The sequence below is a fragment of the Pteropus medius genome, unplaced genomic scaffold (genome assembly GCF_902729225.1).
Source record: "Pteropus medius unplaced genomic scaffold, Ma_sr-lr_union100, whole genome shotgun sequence".
NCBI lineage: Eukaryota > Metazoa > Chordata > Mammalia > Chiroptera > Pteropodidae > Pteropus > Pteropus medius.
Genome location: NW_024343104.1, coordinates 471180 through 493128, shown reverse-complemented (window position 1 = coordinate 493128; position 21949 = coordinate 471180). Strand labels below are relative to the sequence as shown.

The 21949-nt window shown below is 39.7% G+C and overlaps 2 protein-coding genes and 1 long non-coding RNA gene across 4 annotated transcripts in view; 2 read left to right on the top strand and 1 right to left on the bottom strand.

Moving 5' to 3' along the window:
* Positions 1–6212, top strand: part of POU2F3 (POU class 2 homeobox 3) — a 74704-nt gene extending 68492 nt beyond the window's left edge. Inside the window, exons 11-13 of the mRNA XM_039867073.1 lie at positions 3640–3706; positions 4838–4973; positions 5925–6212. Of these exons, the coding sequence (XP_039723007.1) occupies positions 3640–3706; positions 4838–4973; positions 5925–5964 (243 nt within the window). The 3' untranslated portion in view covers positions 5965–6212. The remainder of the gene's footprint in view (positions 1–3639; positions 3707–4837; positions 4974–5924) is intronic.
* A 6804-nt stretch (positions 6213–13016) lies between these two features.
* Positions 13017–20649, top strand: TLCD5 (TLC domain containing 5). Its single transcript, XM_039867072.1, has 3 exons — positions 13017–13219; positions 15542–15741; positions 17357–20649. Exons 2-3 carry the CDS (start codon positions 15543–15545, stop codon positions 17893–17895), a joined length of 738 nt encoding a protein of 245 aa, XP_039723006.1. The 5' UTR covers positions 13017–13219; position 15542; the 3' UTR covers positions 17896–20649.
* Positions 16046–21949, bottom strand: part of LOC120606005 (uncharacterized) — a 7428-nt gene continuing 1524 nt past the window's right edge. For both annotated transcript variants that reach the window (XR_005653805.1, XR_005653804.1), the window contains exons 2-3: positions 21300–21482; positions 16046–16492 (exon numbers count right to left, since the gene is read on the bottom strand). This is a non-coding gene — a long non-coding RNA (uncharacterized LOC120606005). The remainder of the gene's footprint in view (positions 16493–21299; positions 21483–21949) is intronic.

The window sequence follows — 21949 nt, the reverse complement described above, 5'->3', positions numbered from 1 at the left end:
GGAGAAATGGTGCCTGGAGGGTAGAGGTGGGAAAGTTCTTCTCTATCCTTGGGGACAGTTGTGTTTGAACGTTAAGGGAGTTGAGGATAACGGTGAGTCTTTCAGCACTCAAGGATGAACGAAATTCAGCGTTGGTGGGGTGAGACATAGCTGTTTCATAAAACTACACCATTGTTCATTCTTTCACCAAACATTTATGACTATCTTACTATACATATTGGTCTTTGTGCAGAGTGCTTGGGATACACAAATAAATAGTATCTCTCTTCTCTCCTGGAGGACCTCACTGCCTAGCAGAGGAGACAGACAAATAAACAAATGATAAACAACATGATAATTTCTCTAGGAAAACTTTGTAGTAGCAGCTAACAAAGCTTTGGGAGGTAGTGGTTAGAGAAGGCTTCCCCAAGGAGATAATTAATACCTGGGATGAGTCTAAAAGGCAAGAAGGAATGAAGAGTTTTCACAGGGGAAAGTGCGAGAACAGTGGCACAGACCAGGAAGAATATATTGCACTTCCACAGAACTGCAGCTGGTTCCATGTAGAGGAATGTTGACAGGTGAGGCTGGACATATCTGCAAAGGCCAGACTGAAGGGACTGTGTGCAATGCTAAGACACTAAAAGGTTTGGAAGAGTCATTGAATGATTTTTAAGCAGGGCATTGGCATGATCAGATTTGCTTTTTAGAATGAATACTCTGACTGCAGTGTAAAGGGTGGTTTGAGAGCTAGAGAGAACAGTTAAGATGTGAATGCAGTTATCCAGTAGAGAAGTAATGAGGGCTGAAGCAAACCTATGTGATAAGAATGAGGGAGGTGGGAGAGATTCAGGAGATAATTAGAAGGTAGAATCATAAGGTGTTGGTTAATAAACTGAAAATTGGTTGGGGGCACAGAGAATGATGAAAGAAAGAAAATACTCTGGGATGACTCTCAGCATTCAGACTGGGTAAATGGTAGTGCCATTGATAAAACAAGCAAACACAGAAGAGGAGCTAGTTTGCGAATAGAAAAAAAGTGATGACTTTAATTATTATTATTATTATTATTATTATTATTATTATTATTATTATTACATTATTATTACAATGAGGCCTGTGGGACACCTAAGTGGCAATGTCCACAGGCACTTGGAATTATGGGTCTGGAGGTCAGCAGAGAAGGCTGGAATGAGGATATGGATCGGGAGATCATACACATACACATGGAATTTGAAATCTTGGGTGAAGAGGAGCTTACCTATAGAGTTTGTACATAGGAAGCAAAGAGGAAAGTCCAGGTCTCAGCTATGTGGAACACCAGCATTTGAGGGATGGGCAAAGGAAGAGGATCAAGGGAAGAAACTGAGAAGGATGAGCGGAAAGAGGCAAGAAACTGCAATGAAATAGATGTAAGGGGTAAAGCAGATGTGAGGAGTTCTGCTACAAGGACACAGATAAAAAAACACCCAAATGGGGTCTGAGAAGGCTGACTCTCTATTTTGTTTAAAGAACAGATTAGACATTAGCATGAAGACTAGCACAGCGAGCAGAAGGAATGGTCTGTGAGAAGGCATAGAATTCTAAAACAACATGATTCCTTTGGGGAATCACAAGCATTTCAGTCTGACTAAAGCCAAGGGTTTGAGAATAAGACAGAGGGATTGATGAGGTCCAGAAAATGATGGGCTCTGGACACTAAACTACCCTAAAAGCTATGAGGAACCATTGGAAATTTTAAGTTTGAGGAAATGTGATTTTCATTCATTATTCCTTTCTTAAATATTTCTTGAGCACCCACCATATGTTTTTCATTGGGATACAGTGGTATCAGGACACTTGTCATCCCGGCTTACAGTCCAGCAGATAAAACACATAAACAAATGCTATTTGTGCTGAAGGCTCCAGAGAAGATGTATCCAGCATCCAGCTCTCATGAAGTCTACAGCCTAGTGGCGGTGGGGAAGACATTAAACAAATAATTACATTAATACTTGTGGTATCCTGAAGGAAGCAGATAGAGAAAATGTTCTGACCCTATTTTTTCCTCAGGTCTCATTGACACAGTCTCTTTGGGATTAGGACATAATTTCTTCTGCTTCTAATATGAAATGATCTTCAAGATATACAGTTAAGCAACAAAACAAAACAAAAAAACAAAATGTTGCAGACCAGTGTGGGCAGACTGCTACCATTTATATAAAAAATTAAAAAAGGGCAACTATATATATGTCTGCTTACCTATGCATAACCTGTCTCTGAAAGGAAACTTCTTAGAAGCTGGTCGCAGTGAATAAATATATTATTTATTTTAAAACAGCAACAAATTTCTTGGGTGTGGCAGCAGAGGGAAAGGAAAAGAAGAGGGAGAGAGGTTATTGATAACATCTCTTACCATGCTGCCCCACACCTGTCTCCACCCTTTGTGGGCCCTTTGCCTACTGAGGAGGCTCATTGTAAAAGGGCAGGTAAATGAAAGCAGCAGAACCATAGATGATTAATTAGGGAGTGAGTACCTGCTGCATCCTGTTGGGATGAAATGTTCCAAACTGGGGAAGAGAAGAATATCAAATCACAGTTTCCTGAGCAGAACTTCCTTTCAAAGTCTTTTGAAAACATCATCAGAGCTTTCCCTGTCAGCCTGAGAAGAATGCGGGGAGGGAAAGTATAAAGATTTAACTTAAAACTAAGAGGTGAGTAGCATCTAGAGACACCCAGCAGCTAACAGCTTCCTTCAGGAAGGAAGGGAACTAACATTTAACAAGTCCAGTACTCTCTGGCAGGTATTGTGTTGGAAGCTTTATGAACATTATCTCATTAAATCTTAATTAAAAGAAACTATGAGGGAAGTACTACTATTATTTTACAGGTGAGAAAACCAAATCTCAGTGGAGTTAGGTAACTTGCTCAAAGTCACACAGGTAATTTAGTGGTGAAGCCAGGTCTCACCCCTAGATCTGTTGGGCTCCAAAGTCCATTCTTCTATTTTATCTTGTTCTAGTTCTAGGACAGTAATACTGAGGTGGAGATTCCTGAACTGTGTGGGAGGTTAAACTATATTGTCTTAGGTCCCTTCCAAATCTGGGTTGATGATGCTATGAGGTCTCCAGAGCAAAATGAAAAGCTTCAGAGACCAAAGTTCAACTCCTCTGGTTATCTACGGAGAGTCAATGGTCCACTTATGCATCAGGCTGGGAAGCCTGACACAGGGTTGTTAGGGCTGGTGCTCTGCTTCCCTGAGCAAAAGCAGGAGTCTTTTAGGAAGGAAGAAGTAGGGACTGAAAAATAGAAAGCCTGCTAGCAGTGTTTGCCACAGCATTGTCCAAGAAGTATGCTCCTTTCATTGCCAGAGCACTCGAACACAGAAGCTTTGACCTGGCAATGCCAGAGAAACTTTGCCAGGCAACACACAGCAGGGTGGGAAGAGCCTAGTGTTAGCAGCGCGGAGCTATAGGAGGAGGGCAGAGCTGGAGCTGGATGCTATTCAATGTCCAGAAGCCCTCCTATGAAATGAAACAGAATGTAGGTTTAGAGTAGGAAATTATCAAGGAAGCTAAGCCCTAGTCTCTGCATAGTCTGGGACCCAGCATCCTGAGGAGAATATCCGAGGTTGGAGAAGGGAGTGGAAATAGACATTTACAAGCTGCTCTTGCCTTTCAGGTCTCTCCTTCTGGGTCTCTGGGCCCCCTCTCCATCCCTCCTGTCCATAGCACCATGCCTGGAACAGGTGAGCTTTAAAATGAAGTTTCTGAATAATACAAGAATTCCTTTAAATAGTGGGACATTAGAGCTGAAAGGGATCTACCTAAGTTAGCATTCCCTAAATGTACTTCAAAGGATATTAAAATCTGTGTTGGAGGAAAAAAGTTTTCATGATCCAGTAAGTTTGGGAAATGCTGAGTAAGCAAAGTTTAAACATGTTTATTTTTTGTTTCATTTTGATTACAATACTTCTCAGCACTTAAGTATATTATATGTTTCTAAAGTTGCTGTATAGAAGGCTAAAGGAAGACAGAGTTTTCCAAACCAATTTTGTATAGAACTCTACTTTTCAAAAAGTACCTATAGCATCTGAAAGAGCCAAATAAGATGTTCATATGTCTGGCTGTGCTCAGGACAGTCCTAGTGTCTGCCTTTTGTCCTGACATGACTATCAATAGTACTCTCTTCCACTCTTCAAAGTATTTTAGTTTGGATGGTAAAATAATGTGCTGCCTTATCCATAGAATGCTGTTTGGGAAACTCAAATACAAGAGTTCAGTTTAATCCAAATCTGCTATTTTACAGAGGACAAAAATGAGTTTCAGAGAAGTGAAATGAGTTGCCACAGGCCACAGAGCTGCTTAGCCCAGGACCTGGACTCGCATCTTCTAGACCGTGTACCTTTTGTTTGTTTCCAGATGGGAGCACTAGAGAGGCTAGCAATCTTTAATCGTGCTTTCAGGTTCTCTTTTCCCTCACTATGTACTTTTCTTTCTTTCTTCTTCTCTTCCTTTCTGAGGTTTCTTGTTTTGTTTTGTTTTTTATTGTCCCGCCTCTGGATCTGGGGCTGTACAGGCCCAGCCCAGGGTGTGTACTGGAGTAGGATGATTCTGGCATCTGGCCTTGAGTTTAGCAAGTCTGAGACTTGCAGAACCAGCCATACAACTCTCTAGGGCCTGATTTGAGGAACCCATTCATGATGGGAGGCACTCCAGCCCAGGTGCTGATGCTAATATGGCAGAAAGTAGTCAAATGAAGTGGGGGCTAGGGAGAGGGTGATATCCCTTTGTGGATACATGTCTGAAGGGCTATGTCACAAGGTCCCAGGACCCAGCTGCATTATTTTCCTCTTGTTTTTGCTTCTCCTCATCCTCAGTAACATCATCCTGTTCCCCTGGGAATAACAGCAAGCCTTCATCTCCTAGCTCAGGACTCCATACCAGCAGCCCAACCACATCTCAAAATAACTCCAAAGCAGCAGTGAACTCCTCCTCCAGTTTTAACTCTTCAGGGTAAGATGGAAGGGAAGGGTATAGTGACATCCCAGCAGAGCTAAGGGACATGTGAGACACTGGGTGAAAACTTTGGGAATGAAAGCTGTCATGGGGTTGGAAAAAGGGAATGGAATGGCAGAGAGGGGACAAAGTGGAGAGCCAGACTGGACTTTATCCTTAGGGAGTGGGATTTAAAAGAGAAGCTTCAGCCAGTGAGCAGTCCTGGCAAGGAGCTCATGTCAACAAACCCAAAATTTATATCCTCAGTGGGAAGGTGGAAATTTCCAAACACTCCTATCATACCAGGCCTTTCACTGGGCTTAGGAGTTCTCCACTTCATGCCAATAACCCTGTCCTGGGGTGTTCTGATGTGAGCTTGAGCTTCAAGTGTGGCTGACACAGTGAGAGAGGAAAGTGATACTGTTCCCTATATCATGTTCCCACCTGGGATACAGTGGGGGAAATTAGCCTCTTGGACCAAAGAATCCACTCTAAAAAGTATTTTAAGAGTTGATGCCTTGAGAGATTCTTCTCCGATTCAGAATAAAAGAGATATTTGAAAGTTAGGTGGTAGGCTAAAGACCTAGCTTGTTGGAAGAGATGAATCCACTTGTCCAAACCCAAGTAGTTCAGCAAGGCAGCCAGCTCTCATTGGCCAGTTTTTGCATAACCCCAAAAGTTGGAGCTCCTCAACAACCCCCACAAAATAAAAGAAAAAAAACCATATAATATACATTAAAAAAATTGTTTTGAGATATAATACACCATAAAATTTCTCATTTTAAATATACAATTCAGTACTTTATAGTATATTCACAAGGTTATACAACTATCATCATTATCTAATTCCAGAACATTTTTGTCATCCCAGAAAGAAACCCTATACTTATTAGCTTATCACTGCCCATTCTCATATTTCCTCATCAAATTAGCAGCTTTATAATTGACTTGTTTCTTTCTCCTTTCCAGGTCTTGGTACCGATGGAATCATCCCACCTACCTCCACTAAGACTAAAAAGTTTCTCCTATTCCACCTGGCCCTGTATTTACCACTGGAAGGAAGGGAGTCACTCCTTCTCTGTATGGACAGTTGACTTTCAGAAGAGTAGAAGACAATCCCCACTATCCATGAAACTAAACTCTTGCCTTCTTCATGAGCAAGAGCCTCCAGAGATCCAAACTGTGATTGAACCATGTGTTGACTCCTAGTGATCTTGAAATATATATCAATCCTAGGGGTTGACCATTTTCACCTTCCTTGCCTGTGCCTTTATCCTCTAGTTCTAAATATTTCAGATGGCATCACTGTGGCAGTGGTGTTTCAGAGAAAAGACTTCTTGTCGTTATTCTTTAACTCATTCTGGGGACAGCCATTTGCCTGGTGTCCCAAACCACCAGAGAGCTAATGGTTTTGACTCTGAACCTAGCCATAATCTCCAAACTGATTCTAAAATCTATGAAAAGATTGGAATCCGATTTCTGCACCAAAGCCTTGATGTTTTCTTTATTCAACCAAGTTGTCTGACTGACTCTTCTTTCACCCCATTTTCTCTTTAGTCCTGCCCCCTTGTCTAAAACCAGATCTATACATGATTTTGTTCTCCAAGTTCCCTCCTCTTTACAGAAGGCTAATTTCTTCAGTCCTGGGGACACATTTCTCTGCTCACAGGTGCTTTTCTGCCTGTTAAATCTGTCCCAGAGTTCGGGAGCACTTGTTCCTTCTCTCCTTCCCTATGTTTCTCCTTCTCATTCTCTCTTCTTTCTCCTGGCTGTAGAAGAAAGAACACAAAGGCAAACAACACACAGTTATGCTAGCAAAACACCTATATATAGCCCTTTCTTGTTTTTGCATTATGTTCTTCTTTTCTTAATATGGAATTTTCCAGCAAAATGTTTAACTCAGGTGTGAATTTTGAAGATGTCTCTAATATTTTCTCTTCTTTAAAAAAAAGAAAAAGAAAAAGAAAGGAAAAAATACCAAAGTGTAAAATACTGTGCTAGCTCTATAAGGGTTCCCATATAGGCTGGGAATCCTTCTTAAGTTCCCAGGAACATTATCTCTAGTCTCCTTCCTTGTGGGCCAGTGTGTAGAGATGTAACATGAAGCCATTGTAGAAATGGTAACTTTTTAAAGACTGCATATCCAAGGAAATGTTGAGATTCAAAGGAACTGTTCCTAAATACATTTGTACAGTGATGTTATAAACTATTCCACTATTGATAAGAAGAAGTTCAGATTATTATCCTGTGTCTTTTGTTATGGGGGAATGTGAGTGCATATGATGAAATGTGTTGAAATGGGATGAGGAGAATGTTTCAAATTGATGCATTAAGTCTATTACTCCCCAAACTGATGCTAAAGATAACATACATTAATACAGGGCTCTGAAGAGTTCACAGTTCTTATTCTTTTTGACAGAACTTCCTTGAAGGCAGAGGAGGCAAGAGATTAGTTCCTCTTTTTGCAAGTGGGAGAATGGTGAATAGTTAAGGTCAAGTCATTCAGAAACTTAAGAGGTAAAGCCTGAGGCTAATAGCTCATATCTCAGATATCCTGAAGATTAATTATTCATAATTCACAATGGAAAGCAATAGATATTTAAGGCAAAAAATGATTTAATAATCATATTTATTTGGCTTTGCAATGCACTGTGAGTCTTGGTGAGTGGCTTGAGGGGAAGGAAAGCTATCCTTGTGGTTTTTCTTAGTTTAAAATAGTTGCCATTCTTGAGGTAAACATTGACCTGTAGGAAATGGAGGCCCTTCAAAAAATGTAATGGCTGAAGAGGAAAAACTAAGGATTAGATATTTGTTGCAAATAATTATATCCAAGTGGAAAATCTACACATAAGTGATCAAGAGTTAACTTTTCTTAATGTTTGAATGGGGCTTATATTAAGACTAATATTTCATGTCATGAAGTAGTAGAATGCCTATTGGTAGTAGTTTCTTAAGAAAAGAGCTAATTGAAAAGGGCTCAGTATGTAGCAAAGAGACAGCAAGAGGAGCCTTCAGCAGTACTTTAAGTACATAAAGAGACTACTCCACCACCCATGAGCCTTTCTGTGTGTGTGTATGTGTGTGTACACACTCTTCTTTGCATACTCATGGGTGTCAGAGCTGACCCTTTCCTACAGCAATCCTGGCTACCTTGACATCTTTTCTCAGGTGAGTGCTAAAAGTTGATCTACACTAAGACTCTGGTTTTAACCCATTTGAACTTAAAAAAAAAAAAAAAACCAACTTATTTTTTAGAGCAGTTTTAGGTTTACAACAAAGTTGAGAAGAAGGTACAGAGATTTTTCATATACTACCTGTCCCCACATATGCATATCCTCACCCCATTATTGACATCCATCATCAGAAAAGATATTTTCTTTTACCAAGGATGAACCTACATTAACACATCATAATCACCCAAAGTCCACAGTTTACCTTAGAGTTCACTCTTGGTGTTGCATATTCTACAAGTTCGGACAAAAGTATAATAATATATATTCATCATCATAATATACCGGGGATTTTCACTTCCCTAAAAATCCTCTGTGCTCTGCCTATTCATCTCTCTGCCCGCTATACCTTTGGCAACCACTGATCTTTTTACTGTCTCCATGGTTTTGCCTTTTCTAGAATGTCATATAATTAGAATCATATAGTATAGAGCCTTTCCAGAGTGACTTCTTTCACTTAGTAATATACATTTAAGGTTTCTCCATGTCTTTCCATGGCTTGATAGCTTATTTCTTTTTAGTTCTGAGTAATATTCTGTTATCTCAATGTACTACAGTTTATTTATCCATTTATCCACCTACTGAAGGACATCTTGGTTGTTTCCAAGTTTTGGCAATTTTGAATAAAGCTGCTATAAACATCTGTGTGCAGGTTTTTATGTGAATATAAAATTTCAATTCCTTTGGGTGAATACCAAAGAGTATAATTGCTGGATTGTATGGTAAGAGTATATTTAGTTTTAGAAGAAAATGCCAAACTGTCTTTCAAAGCAGCTGTACCATTTTGCATTCCCACCAGCAAGAGTTCCTGTTGTTCCACATCCTCACCTGCATTTGTTGTCCATGATCCAGATTTTGGCTGTTTAATAGATGTGTAGTGGTATCTCATTGTTGTTTTAATTTGCATTTCCCTGATGACTTATAATGTGGAACATCTTTTCATAGGCTCATTTCTCATATGTATATCTTTGGTGAGATGTCTATAAGGTCCTTAGCCCATTTTTCGATCTAGTTGTTTTCTTACTGATGAGTTTTAAGAGTTCTTTGTATATTCTAGATAATGGACCCTTACCAGATGTGTGTTTTGCAAATATGTTTTCCCAATCTGTGGCTTATTATCTTCTTATTCTCTTGATATTGTCTTTTGCAGAGCAGAAGTTCTTAATTTTAATGAAGTCCAGCTTATCAAGTATTTTGTGGAACATGTCTTTGGTGTTGTGTATGAAAAATCATCATCATATCTAGGGTTATCTAGGTTTTCTCCTATGTTATCCTCTAGGAGATTTATAGTTTTGTGTTTTACATTTAGGTCTATTATCCATTTGAGTTCATTTTTATGAAAGGTGTAAGATCTGTGTCTAAATTAATTAACTAATTAGTTTATTTATTTTGCAGGTGGATGTCCAGTTGTTCCAGTGCCATTTGTTGAAGAGACTATCTTTTCTCCATTGTATTGCCTTAGCTCCTTGGCAAAAATCAGTTGCCTATATTTGTGGGGGTATATTTCTGGGTTCTCTATTTGGCCATGGTTTTTAATGAAAGAAATAAACAGAATTATAGCCTAACTGCTCAGCCATCAGTAGTTTTCATTGTCCATTGACTTGGACAGTTACTAAATAGATTCAAATCTGGAAGTGAGCATCAAATTACCTTTCATGTCTGCATGATTCCATAAAACTCATAATTCCAGTGAAGTTTAACCTAAAAAGCTTGGTTAGCTTTTTCAACATCCAATCAGACAGAAAATTGAAGGGCAACAACCAGTCATTGTCTAGGGAGAAAGGAAGAGAAAAAATTTGTTGCTGCTGCTTTTCCAATTTCATACTTAGCTCTTTAGTTGACTCAAGATCAGTGGGCCCAGCTGTGGGCTCCTAAGACTAAGGACTTCTATCTGGACTACCCAGAGAATACATGTAATCACAGTTCTCAAATTAAGAATCTTGTCCTGAGCACCCAGTTTCAGTGCCTCTGCTTCCAATACACTCTGAAAGCTCCTGTTATGTCTCACGTAGCACATTTGCTGACCCCACTGCTCAGCTTCTCCTGATAGACTGTGGGGTGCTCCTTGTAGTTGAGGCTGTCTTTTTTTCTTTGTATCCCCATTACTAGCATTGTGACTAGCATATAATATGCAATTAAGATTTTAAAAAATTGAGTTTATTTTTTTCCCTCTAAAGAACTTCTAACACCCTTCACTGATGTAAAGAGCTGTGAATACAGAAAAATACAGTGTGCATCTGGAGGAGATTCTAGTTGAATGGAGGCAATATATTTTGGTGACTAAGATCATGACCTCCAGAGCAGCGGTCCTCAACCTTTTTGGCACCAAGGACTGATGCTCCTATGAGAATCTAATGCCTGATGATCTGAGCTGGAGCTGAGGTGGTAAATGCTAACGCTGGGGAGCAGCTGCAAATACAGATGAAGTTTCACTTGCTGGCCCACTGCTCACCTCCTGCTGTGTGGCCCAGTTCCTAACAGGGCAAGGATTGGTACCAGTCTGCAGCTCGGGGGTTGGGGACCCCTGCTCAAGATCCATATTGCCTGGGTTCCTACCAAAATCTGCCTCCTATTAATTACGTCATCTTGGGCAAGCTCCATGACTGCTCCGTGGCTCAGTTTATTACCTGTAAAATGGGAGTAACAATGGAGTTACTCATAGATTTGTGAGAATTAAAAGAATCACTATATGTAAAGTGCTTGAAACAATGCCTGGTACATTAATATTACCTATTATTGCAATGCTTATTATTGTCATTGTTATTCAAGTAAATTGGTGAAGAGCCTCTTGTCACCTGCTCTCCCTAACAGCCCAGAAATTTTCTGGGGGATGCTGCTATTGATTAGGATCTGCTTTGATGGAACAAGAATTGTGCCCAAAGATATATAAATTAATAAAATTTAATTTATATGAAGCTTAACCCTGGAATCCCAATCACCCTAGGATAAAGGCCTAATAGAGTCTGGAAGTGGCACCTTCCCTTATCCCCTCAGCCTTTAGACTCTTGAAGCCTTTAATATGCTGTTCTTTCCCAGGAAATGGTGGCGGCAAGAAGAAAGTTCCAGATTCAGATACTAGAAGAAAAAAAATGCTGCGACAATAACAAATGAGAAAAAGGTTGAGATTTGCATACTATCCACTTAGTGAAATGGATATTTTCATGTTTTCTTCAGGCTATCATTACCTCTTATCTCGTCTATTCCAACCCACTTGTAACGGGTTGTCTTCTCTGATTCATCTTATACTGATTTTGTTGAGTGTCTATATAGCAGGGATTCTCAACTTTGGAGAGCTGAGAATCACCTTGGAGAGCTTTAAAAAGATAGCTACACACAAATTCTGATTTATTTTGTCTGGGGTGTGGCCTGGGCATTGGGACTTTTTTAAAGGTCCTTTTAAAGTGATTTCATTGTGCTATCAAGGTTGAAAAATACTGCCCAGATATGCATATATATCACTGGGGACCTTATCAAAATGCAGATTCTGATTCAGTAGGTCTGGGTTTAGGGTCTGAGATTCTGTGCTTCTAACAAATTCTTAGGTGATGCAGATTTTGCTGGCCCATGGATCACACTTTCAGTGGCAAGGGCTTGGAGAACATGATAAAATTATTCCCTGGCCCAATAGCATCACAGGTTTTCTATTATCTGCATACTAAGATGCTTCAGACTGGCATCAGCTATTTTAGATGATCTAACAGCAGTGGTTCTCAAACGTCACTAATTATCTAAATGACTTCTGGCAGGTTTTAAAAGATACAGATTCCTGGGCCCCACACCAGGCCTGTTAAATCATTTTTAAGGTGCAGCCTGCACAAAGGATATTTTTAAAACACTTCCCAAGTGGTATACATAATAAGATTTATGAGCTACAATATATTTCCAATATACTCTTCTAGGTTCATTTCCCATTCATTCAACCAGCAAACATTTATTGTACTTGCTTCATACCAGGTATAGGGAAACAAAGATGAAAACAAGGTACTCCTTACTCTTAAAGGATTGGCAAGACAAATGACCAAAATTAGACTTGCTATTCCTCAGACCTAGCCTAAGCTCATTCCTCTGCTTTTATGAGTGTCTGGCCCTGTCAGCACCTCATTGTCACCTGTGCTGATCAAGCCAAATGCCCCCTTTACTGCATTTGAGTATACTTACATTTGATCCTCACTTCAAATTTGCTGTTAAATAGATCCAGAGAGGAGAAAGAATTTACCGAAAGTGACAACAATAATTAACATTTACGTAGTGACTTCCATATGCCAGACATTGTTTATAAGCACTTTACACATGTTAAGTGTGTAAAATTTCTCACAATAACCTTATGAGATAACTATTATTACTATCCCTGTTCTGTAGATGAGAACATGAGGTACAGAAAAGTTAGGTAACTTGACCAAAGACGTACATTCAGTAATCAAGCCAGGTTTACTCTTAAGTCTTATGCTCTACTGCCAAGTTGGTGACGGGGCTAAAACAAGAAGGAATAACTTCTAATTTCCAGGCCTGGGCACTTTTCTGGAAATTAGTTTTATGTGTACTTGTTTCACAATCACAACTTAGACTCAAGCATGAGGGCGCCTGGCCGGCTGGTGGGGAAAGAGGCAGGGACTACATCTTGCATATCCGAAGTGCCTTGTAGAGAGGCAAGCACTTAGTAGGTGCTAAGGTGTTTATTGGATGGGCTGTCTAATTGTGGGAGAGATGAGGGAAATGGATAATTATTCAAACAGACAACAAACAAGCAAGAGCAACAGCCTGCAGGTCTCACGTCACTACCAGATCACCGCCACCCCCTCCACCCCCCGCCACCCCAGCCCCAGCCCAGCCTTCAGAGAAGAAGGACTCTTCGCCTGCTTTCAGAACGTCTCTCGTCTAGCTTCGGCTCTGCGCTCCTTCCTCCCAGCCACCAGGTGCCCCCAGGCCCACGGCTCCTCCATCGTCAGAACCTCATCCTTTTCCCTTCTTCCCGTTGCTTCCTGCTCCCGGGATCCGGGCCCTGAGCTCCGAGACCCAGAAGCCCGAGGTTTCTAGGTAAGAGTGCGGCGAGAAACGCCCGGCTCCGGCAGCCCGGCTGGGCTTGGGACCTGCGGGGCACAGCGCGCCTGGCCGGCTGGTGGGGAAAGAGGCGGACGGATGGCCTAGCCTCTGAGGGAAAGTCCCTCCCTCTGTTTTTGGGCGCCGGGGCCTTTCTGCGCCGGGTTAAGGCGCCCGGCGGATGCGGGCCTAACGGTCCGGCTCAGGTGCGCCTGGGCCGGGCGTGGCTGGTGATCCGTAGGCCCGCCTCAGGAAGCTGCGCTCCGAGTGCCTGGTCGGTGCCCAGGTCGCTGCTCGCCCCAGTCACGCCTGCTCCCAGGCCGGGTCCAAGGGGCCCCGCCCAACGCTCTTTCGCCAGAATTCGGCCCTGGCACGAACAGCAGGAGGCTTGGAATTCTGAGCTGGAACGTCCATCTAAATACCCTCCATTCTTTCACCCAAGAGTAAAAAGCCGAAACCCAGAGACGGAATGATTTTCTGAAGGTCACAGAGTTGTATCTGCCATTTACAAATGTCTCTTCTTTTAAGTATTTGTAAATAGGCTACTGTTTCCTCTGTTCTGCCAGGGAATTAGGATTCAGGGGAGAGGACTCTAAAAGTACTAATCGGCATATCCAAATGAGCTGAGCCGCATTACTGGCTGGTGACCTTGAGCTTTAAAAGGAAATGAGAGGTTGGCTCTTTTCATTCTGGGTACTTTGTATTTCTGGCCCTTACTCAGAAAATTGGCCTAGATGTTTTACAAAATTTATCGCAGAACTGGACCAGATTATAGAGGTTTCTTTTTTTATGTTAATTTAAAATTTTTCATTACAGTTGGTATTCAGTATTATTAGTTTCAGGTATACAGCATAGTGGTTAGTATACATTTACATATCTTACCAGGTGATCCCCCCAATAAGTCTAGTGCCCACCTGGCACCATAGTTATTACAATATTATTGATTGTATTCCCTATGCCATACTTTACATCCCTGTGACTATTTTTTAACTACCAATTTTATATTTCTTGGTCCCTTCACCCTTTTTGGTTAAAGTGATTTGCCCACACGCTCTTATTGGCTAGTTAGAGTCAGAGATAGAATTGGAACTCAGGTCTATGATTGACATCTACTGTTTTCTTGAATAGAAATCTGATTTCAGATGAAAGCTATATAGAACTTGACTTTCATAGATCCCTCTCTGGATAGCATTCTTGGGAGTGGCTTGTGTATTGAAGTTTGTTGGTCCACAGATACTATTTCACTTGTCAGAGTAGGATTAAGCAATAAGTGTAGCCATGCAGAAAATTCCTGCTGAGATGAGACAGATATCTGAAATGTTTTTGACTTTTTTACTAGTACGTTCAAGAGGAGCTAATGAATATTAATAACATCTTGATTATTTTTAGATTTTAGTTCTATTTGACTACATTGACTCAGTTACAATCTCTTGATATCTTTGTCATCAGTACAAATTTCAAAGTGTAGTTTTATGACTGTTTCATTTTTAATCAAATAATTGCCTTAATATTTGTATATCTCAACAAGAACTTTCCACTTGTACCTCAGAATCCAGCTTCCTCCTTTGTTGGTCTTTGAGTTGGATTTCATAACTGAATAGAACCAGAATTTTTTTCCCTTCCAAAATATTTGAACTCTGTTTAGTTCTGTATGTAGGTGTACCTCAAGTTTCGATTTTGACTGATAAACCCATGACCCAAATCTAAACTTCAGCTTAGTGTCAACTTAAAACCACATTAAACTGCCATGTGTGATATGATCTCTAGCAGAGACCACAAATGTGGTGGTGTTTTTTCATGAGAGTTTCTTATTGAGATTTTTGAAATGTGAACACATTATCTAATACAGGTATTATATTACTCACATATCATCATCCAAGGTCAGTCATCACATTTACTTATGACAATGTGTTATATTAGTCTGCTAACTTACAATGCAGTTCCTAGTTTTCAGTTTACACATTTTACCAGTTGCCAACATGTTATCTTTAAGAACATGGAGTCAGAAATATAGCTACAGCTATGGGAGGTGAACACACAGTGTTAAATATATATATGCCTTACTGTTAAAAAGTACAGCTGAAACTTACTGGATTTTGTTAACCAATGTCACCATAAAATAATAATAATAATAATAAAAAAATATGGCCATACTTAAATAGAAGATTCTTGGCTATGTAGCTAAGAAAGAAGTGCTTCAATGAAGGCAATATTTTTGCACTATTCTATAGTAGGAATGAAGATTATGCACAAATGGACCCAATGCTGATTTCTTAGGCTACATCATTTGTTTTTCTGGTTTTGGTTTTTTCATTATAGGATGGCATTAGCTCTATATCTGCAGGTGCTGTGCAGCCTAGGGGGCTGGCTCTCCCTCTACATTTCTTTCTGCCGCATGAATAAGCACCGAAGCTATGAGTGGAGCTGCCGGCTGGTTACATTCACCCATGGAGTCCTCTCTATAGGCCTCTCAGCTTATATTGGCTTCATTGATGGCCCTTGGCCTTTTACCTACCCAGGTAGGTAGGAGACAGAGGATTTTTCCTAAGATTTATCATTTGGGGGTAGCCATAGAAGGATGAGACTTTTTCACAGAATTTGTATAATATCAAAAGATACTGAAAAATAATTATAATTTATAATTTGCATTGAGAGTTTTCATTCTTTATTGCTAACTTTGATATTGTATATGTCACCTATTTCTGCTTTTCATAACTTTTTTAAAACAAATTTTAAATGCTTGTTATGTTGTAATTCATCAAAATGTACAAAACATGGAGCCAATATCAACATCTTCCATCATGACCGCCAAAGAGACTCTATTACACATATGTTTTGGTAACCTGCAATTTTTATTTGATTGTCTATTTAGAGGACATCATCTTTCCATGTTTATATAGATCTTCCTTTTACTTTTTAATTATTTATAATATTGTGTTATATGCATTAACCATCATTTAACCAATGACTCATTATTTGGGACCGCTATATTAACTTTTAAGCTGGTAGATGTACAAGTGTTACTTTTAGAATACAGAAATTATATCCCCTTGTATTAGTTTACTGGGGCTGCCATAACAAAATACTACAGACTGGGTAGCTTAAATGACAGATATTTATTTTCTAACAATTCTGGAGGCTAGAAGTCCAAGATCAAGGTGTTGGCTGGGTTAGTTTCTTCTGAGGCTTTGTTCCTTTGCTTGCAGATGGCTGCCTTCTTGCTGTGTCCTTACATGGTCTTTCCTTTGTGTGTATCGATGTCCTAATCTCCTTGTTTATAAAGACACCAGTCTCATTAGATTAGGGCCCAACATAATGACCCTATTTTAACTTAATTACCTCTTTAAAGGCCCTATCTCCAAATACTGTCACATTCTGAGGTACTGAGGGTTAGGGCTTCAGCATATGATTTTCGGGGTGACACAATTCAGTCTATAAGTCCCCTAGGATAAGATTTTTAAAAATACCTTAGATTTTTTTTTTTAAATTCACTTAGATTTCCATACTGAACTTCTGAGTTTCTCCCCAAAGTGTCAAACTGATATGAAAGCAACTTAATCTTTGTGTTTTATATGAAAGTTCTTAATGGATTTGAACATGCCAGATCTTTGTACCCTGTGTTCTTGGACATAGGAACACACTAATTTCTGGGATTCTTTCCAAAGTCCACTTTCCAGATGGGTTAGGGTCCCCAGTGACCAATAATTGAACCTAGTATACTACAAAATTAATCTGACATTCAGGACACAAAAACTAAAATCTCTGGAAGCAGACCTTTAGCTGGTAAAAAATAAAAATAAAAAGGGAAAAAAAGAAACCGTAGGATTGTAATTGAAAGAACAAAATAACTCGATTTTATGCTGCTACAATAAAGAGGATACTGAGATCATTGCTGGTGTTCAAATCACTTATTGAGATCTGATTCATCAGAATAGCATTGTCTAGGGCCTGTAACATGGTTTGAAAAAGACCACAGTTTTAGATTTTTCTTTGGTTGTCATTAAAAAGCATACGTATGCCATTGTTTTTGTTTTCAATGATTTAAAAAGGTGTGAGAGACAACAACATAGTATCCCTGTGTAAGGCAGCACAATCCCCAGTCACCCAATTTGCTTCTGTCTTGGTTTATTTCAGGTTCACCCAATACACCTCTCCAAGTGCACGTTCTGTGTCTCACCTTGGGCTACTTCATCTTCGACTTGGGCTGGTGCATCTACTTCCAGTCTGAGGGTGCCCTGATGCTGGCTCACCACACACTGAGTATCTTGGGCATCATCATGGCCCTTGTGCTTGGAAAGTCAGGCACAGAGGTCAATGCAGTCCTCTTTGGAAGTGAGATTACCAACCCCTTGCTACAGATGCGCTGGTTTCTTCGTGAAACAGGGCACTACCACAGTTTCACTGGAGATGTGGTGGACTTCCTCTTTGTGGCTCTCTTCACTGGAGTGAGGATTAGCTTAGGAGCTCACCTCCTTTTCTGTGAAATGATCTCACCCGAGCCCAAGTGGTTTATGAAGGCTGGGGGGGTAGCCATGTATGCTGTGTCTTGGTGTTTTATGTTTAACATTTGGCGCTTTGCATGGAGGAAAACCATCAAGAAGTACCATGGCTGGAGAAGCAGGCAGAATGAGGAGCAGCAACTAAAACATAATGGACATCTCAAGACTCACTAGCCAAGGTTTACTCCCACTAATGGATTGGGTTAAGTCAGCCATGGGAGCCAGGTTGGAAATATGGCTGTTATGGAATCATGCATATATAACGAATTTAGATTTCAAAAAAGGGCTGAATTTATCAATCAGTTTTCAAGTGGAGCACATACCAGTATTAAACACTAATTTCTACAGTAGTACAGTTATAGAAAGTGAGACTAATCAGCGGTAGTTGTGAATAGGTCAGAAATGCATTCCTTTTAGTTTGTGGTGACCCTAGGTCCTCTTGTCCCTGGGAAGCTTGATGCTCAGACAGCTTAGAAAGGAACTCAAAAGAGATTAGTGCTATTTCTTCCTTATTCCTTTGAGTAGCGACTCCTTCAACAAACACTATCCTGCTTTCCATGTAGCTATTTAAATAAATTCACCCCCATTACTATAAAATGAGGAATTTTTAGGAAGATCACTTTGATATTTTGAGCATTGAATCAGGGAACTGGATCTGCTTAAACAAAGAGAAGTAGAAAGAGGGGAGATGGATGGAGGTGAAACTAGCAGTGGTATTAGGTTACTTATTGACCCTCCCTATACCAACTGTGTTGGGGTCCCCAAGACCACAGTTAGGTTTGGTACTTTGCTGAGAGGACTCCCAGGACTCAGCACGTAGTCGTACTCAGCGCTTTATCACAGCAGAAAAGATACAAAAAAAGATCAGCAGAGTCTAGGGGAAACCCAGGTCCAAGTTTTCAGAGTCCTATCCCAACGAGATTACACAGGATGTGCTTAATTCCTCTAGCAATGATCTGTGACAATATGTGTGAAATGTCTGCCAAGGAAGCTCATTAGTCAGTGCCCAAGGTTTTTACAGGGGGCTGGTCATGTAGGCAGTCTTTGCCTAGCATGTAGCAAAATTCCTGATTCCCAGAAGGAAAGTAGGTGTTCAGCATCAACCACATTGTTTGCACAGTTTAAGCACAGTGAGCCAATCTTACTGGTTACTGGTTGGAGCCCTCCAAAAATCTGTGTTCCCAGATGCCAGCCAATGACCAGTCTTTCCATGGACAGCTGTTTCAGGCCTGCTATATTAACTCTTTTCTGCATGAAAACCATAGAGCTGGGACTTGGATGAGAGATGAATGGCGAGGGGTGGGGGAGGCAGGTGGTGCAGAGTTACTGAGTCCTGTTGTATGGGTTCTGCTATACCAGGAAAACTATCCCAGTTCTCAGGGCTTTTGTGCATTAATCTCTTAGGCATGAGAGGCTCTGACTAAATTCCATAGGGATTTATCATGTGGATTCCACTATGCCATGCAGTTCAGATTTCAAGTCTGCAATACATACTGCAAACTAGAACCAAAGACTAAAGTGTATACTGGCTTCAGAGTAATGAGGCTTTTTTTTCTTTCTCTGTTTCAGATATATTCCCTTTTAGTTGTTATTTTTTCTTTTCTCTTGAAAAAGTGCCACTATCTATGGACAAAATATTATGGCAAGGCCAGTCTTGGAAGGAAAAATAATTTCTTATTGTGATACTCTAATCTCAGCTAGGAAAAGCAAGAATGTAAGCTTAGAACAAGAGGTTTAGAATCAAGATTCTTGGGTTATTTTAAAGAATCTTGTTACTCTCTTGCCAGATCATTTGGGCAGGTCACTTGTTTACTTTTTACCTCAGATTAAATGCTATTGTGAATGAATGAAATACCTTGTGTATTTCATAGAGTCATTATTTTCTTAATGCAGGTCTTTAATGTAGGGTTTTTATGAAAAAATAAAGTATTTATATTTGTTTAGTCTTTAATGTAGGGCTTTTATGAAAAAATGAAGTATTTATATTTGTTGTTTATTTACTTGATTGTTATTTAGATCAGTGGTAATTGGTAAGCAAGTGTATGGGGCTATTAAAGACAAGGCTGAAGGTCCTTAGAAAGTGTCAGCTCATTCTATGGTCACTGGTAATACTAACCTTAAGAAAGGTCTTGCAAATGGATGTCATTGACCAGGCATGGCAAAGTGGCTGGGACCACATGAAGTCATCATTGCTCCAGGAAAAGCAATTTTAAAGGCATATTAACAGTGGGTCTTTTAAAATGGCTGCCATTTGGTTAAGGAGTTTTTGCCGGACATAAAGATAATCGGAAAGTAATATCTTCATTTCTTTTTTTTTCTATGATAAGTATCCCTAAAATGCTGGCTAGTTTCTTTCCAACAAAATTGTGGTCAAAGTAGGATGCTGGGAAATGTTGATTTTAGCAAAAGCCTAGTAAAAACGAGGGGCTTGTCACATGAGCTTAAAAACAAAAGAAAAAGGAAAAAATTGGCTCTCGGATTTTGGCACAGTGCAACCTATTCCATATCAGACAAATGAATAGGCTTAATTTGGTACCAATTCTTTTCCCCTTTCTCTTCAGAAGCGAAGGAATTGCAGATCTTGCTGTTTTGGGGTACTCTCATGGGAATGTATTTAGGTCTTTTGAATTTTGAGAAACCTGAAGAATTAAAGGAAAGGGAATCCCTCATTTCAGCTTTTCCTGATGTTGTAGCTAATAACTATGAAGGAATCTGACAGAAAAATATGAAATGAAGATGACTTAGCAATTAATATGCTGAGTTTTTACATCACAGGTATATGAAGGGCTAACGTGATGGTCAGACAAAATAAAGTACTCATTTGTATTTGGATTACTATGTAATAATTAACACTGCTCAAGAGAGTTTATATTTCAATAAGATTTGTACTAAATTTTATAAAAATAAACAACTTTTTATCAACCCAGAGTCTGCTTTTATATCTTTGTTGTGGTTTTGCCGAGGTTTAAAAAGAAAAAGTCTACTGGCCTGTAGAAACGTTGACCCATAATTATACTAACCAGTGAAAACCCTGTTACTTACTGCTTATCATCAGTCATTCCAAATATATTTTGGGGAGTAGCAATCTATAGTTTGTCAAAAGAAAGAGGAAGAACTTAATTTCTTATTTTGCCTCATTTGGGCAGTTGCCTTGAAAATGATTCTGAGTAGGCTTCATGAAAATAGGGCCTTCGGTTCTCTTCAGAACTGTAGTCTAATGCCTACAACAGTGTTAGACAAATAGTAGGTGCTCAGTAAGCATGTTGAAAGAATGGATGAGGGGATGAGAATGTGGTTTAGAATAAGTCCCTGTTGGAAAACCTCAAGAGCTTGTACAGTAGATTGAGTCACCCATCATTTTTCTAGGTAAAGGACTAATGACCCTGGGGATTGTGTTCTGACTCTTGTGAAGGCATTATATAGATGGAGCCGTTAGAACAATCTAGAGGTACCAACACCTGTAAAGAAACTTTCAGGGACATTTTTACCATTAGAACTTTGGGTGGATGTAGAGATTTTTGTCACTAAAAATAGTTCTGGAATGAATAATGACTGGCTTAATTAAATCGTTTGCTTACCATCTTCTGAAACTTTCCCACAGCAAATGCCTTCTTTGCTCACAGCTAGAACTTTGGGTCTGTCTAACTTTGGAAAGATCTTGAAAACAGTCTGCCAAGAGATTTTGTATGCAAGGAGGAGAAGATGAATCAGGAAACTTTCCCAGTTTGTTTTATTCCTGAAGCTCAAGTAGTGAGGTGTTCCTAAAGGGAAGAGAGGAAATCATTTTTAAAATGCATGATTTGATGGGTCCAATTAACTTGACACTGTAGAATTATTACTATAGGGCAAAAAAGATACTAAGTTTGTTTAAGAAACAAGTTTAGGGGATAACCCTTGCATTTTGGTAATTGTATATGGATGCATGGAACTCTTTCCAAGTATATGTAGAAAACATGCAATTTAAGTTTTCAGAATGGAATTGTTATGCCAGGGTATACCAGCAGGTGGCAATGTGTCCTGGTCTAATCATTAGGAAAGTGGCTTGGAACCTCCTAATCTGCTTCTATTCTTTCCCAAAATAAACAGTACAAAATTAGCTAGCTGTGCTCTGAATTTAAAAATCGAACAATAAAGAGTCATCTTTGGCCTCTGTTTATCTTTTCCTTTTTTGACCCTTCTTTTGACCCATCAGTCTTAGCTTATGCATTTATTCAGGGATAAGGATCTT

Excerpts from the sequence above, each read along its gene's own strand:
- TLCD5 (XM_039867072.1), top strand. The coding sequence starts at position 15,543 with ATGGCATTAGCTCTATATCTGCAGGTGCTGTGCAGCCTAGGGGGCTGG. Across the intron at positions 15,742-17,356 it reads TTGGCCTTTTACCTACCCAG|GTTCACCCAATACACCTCTC; the intron begins GTAGGTAGGAGA and ends GGTTTATTTCAG.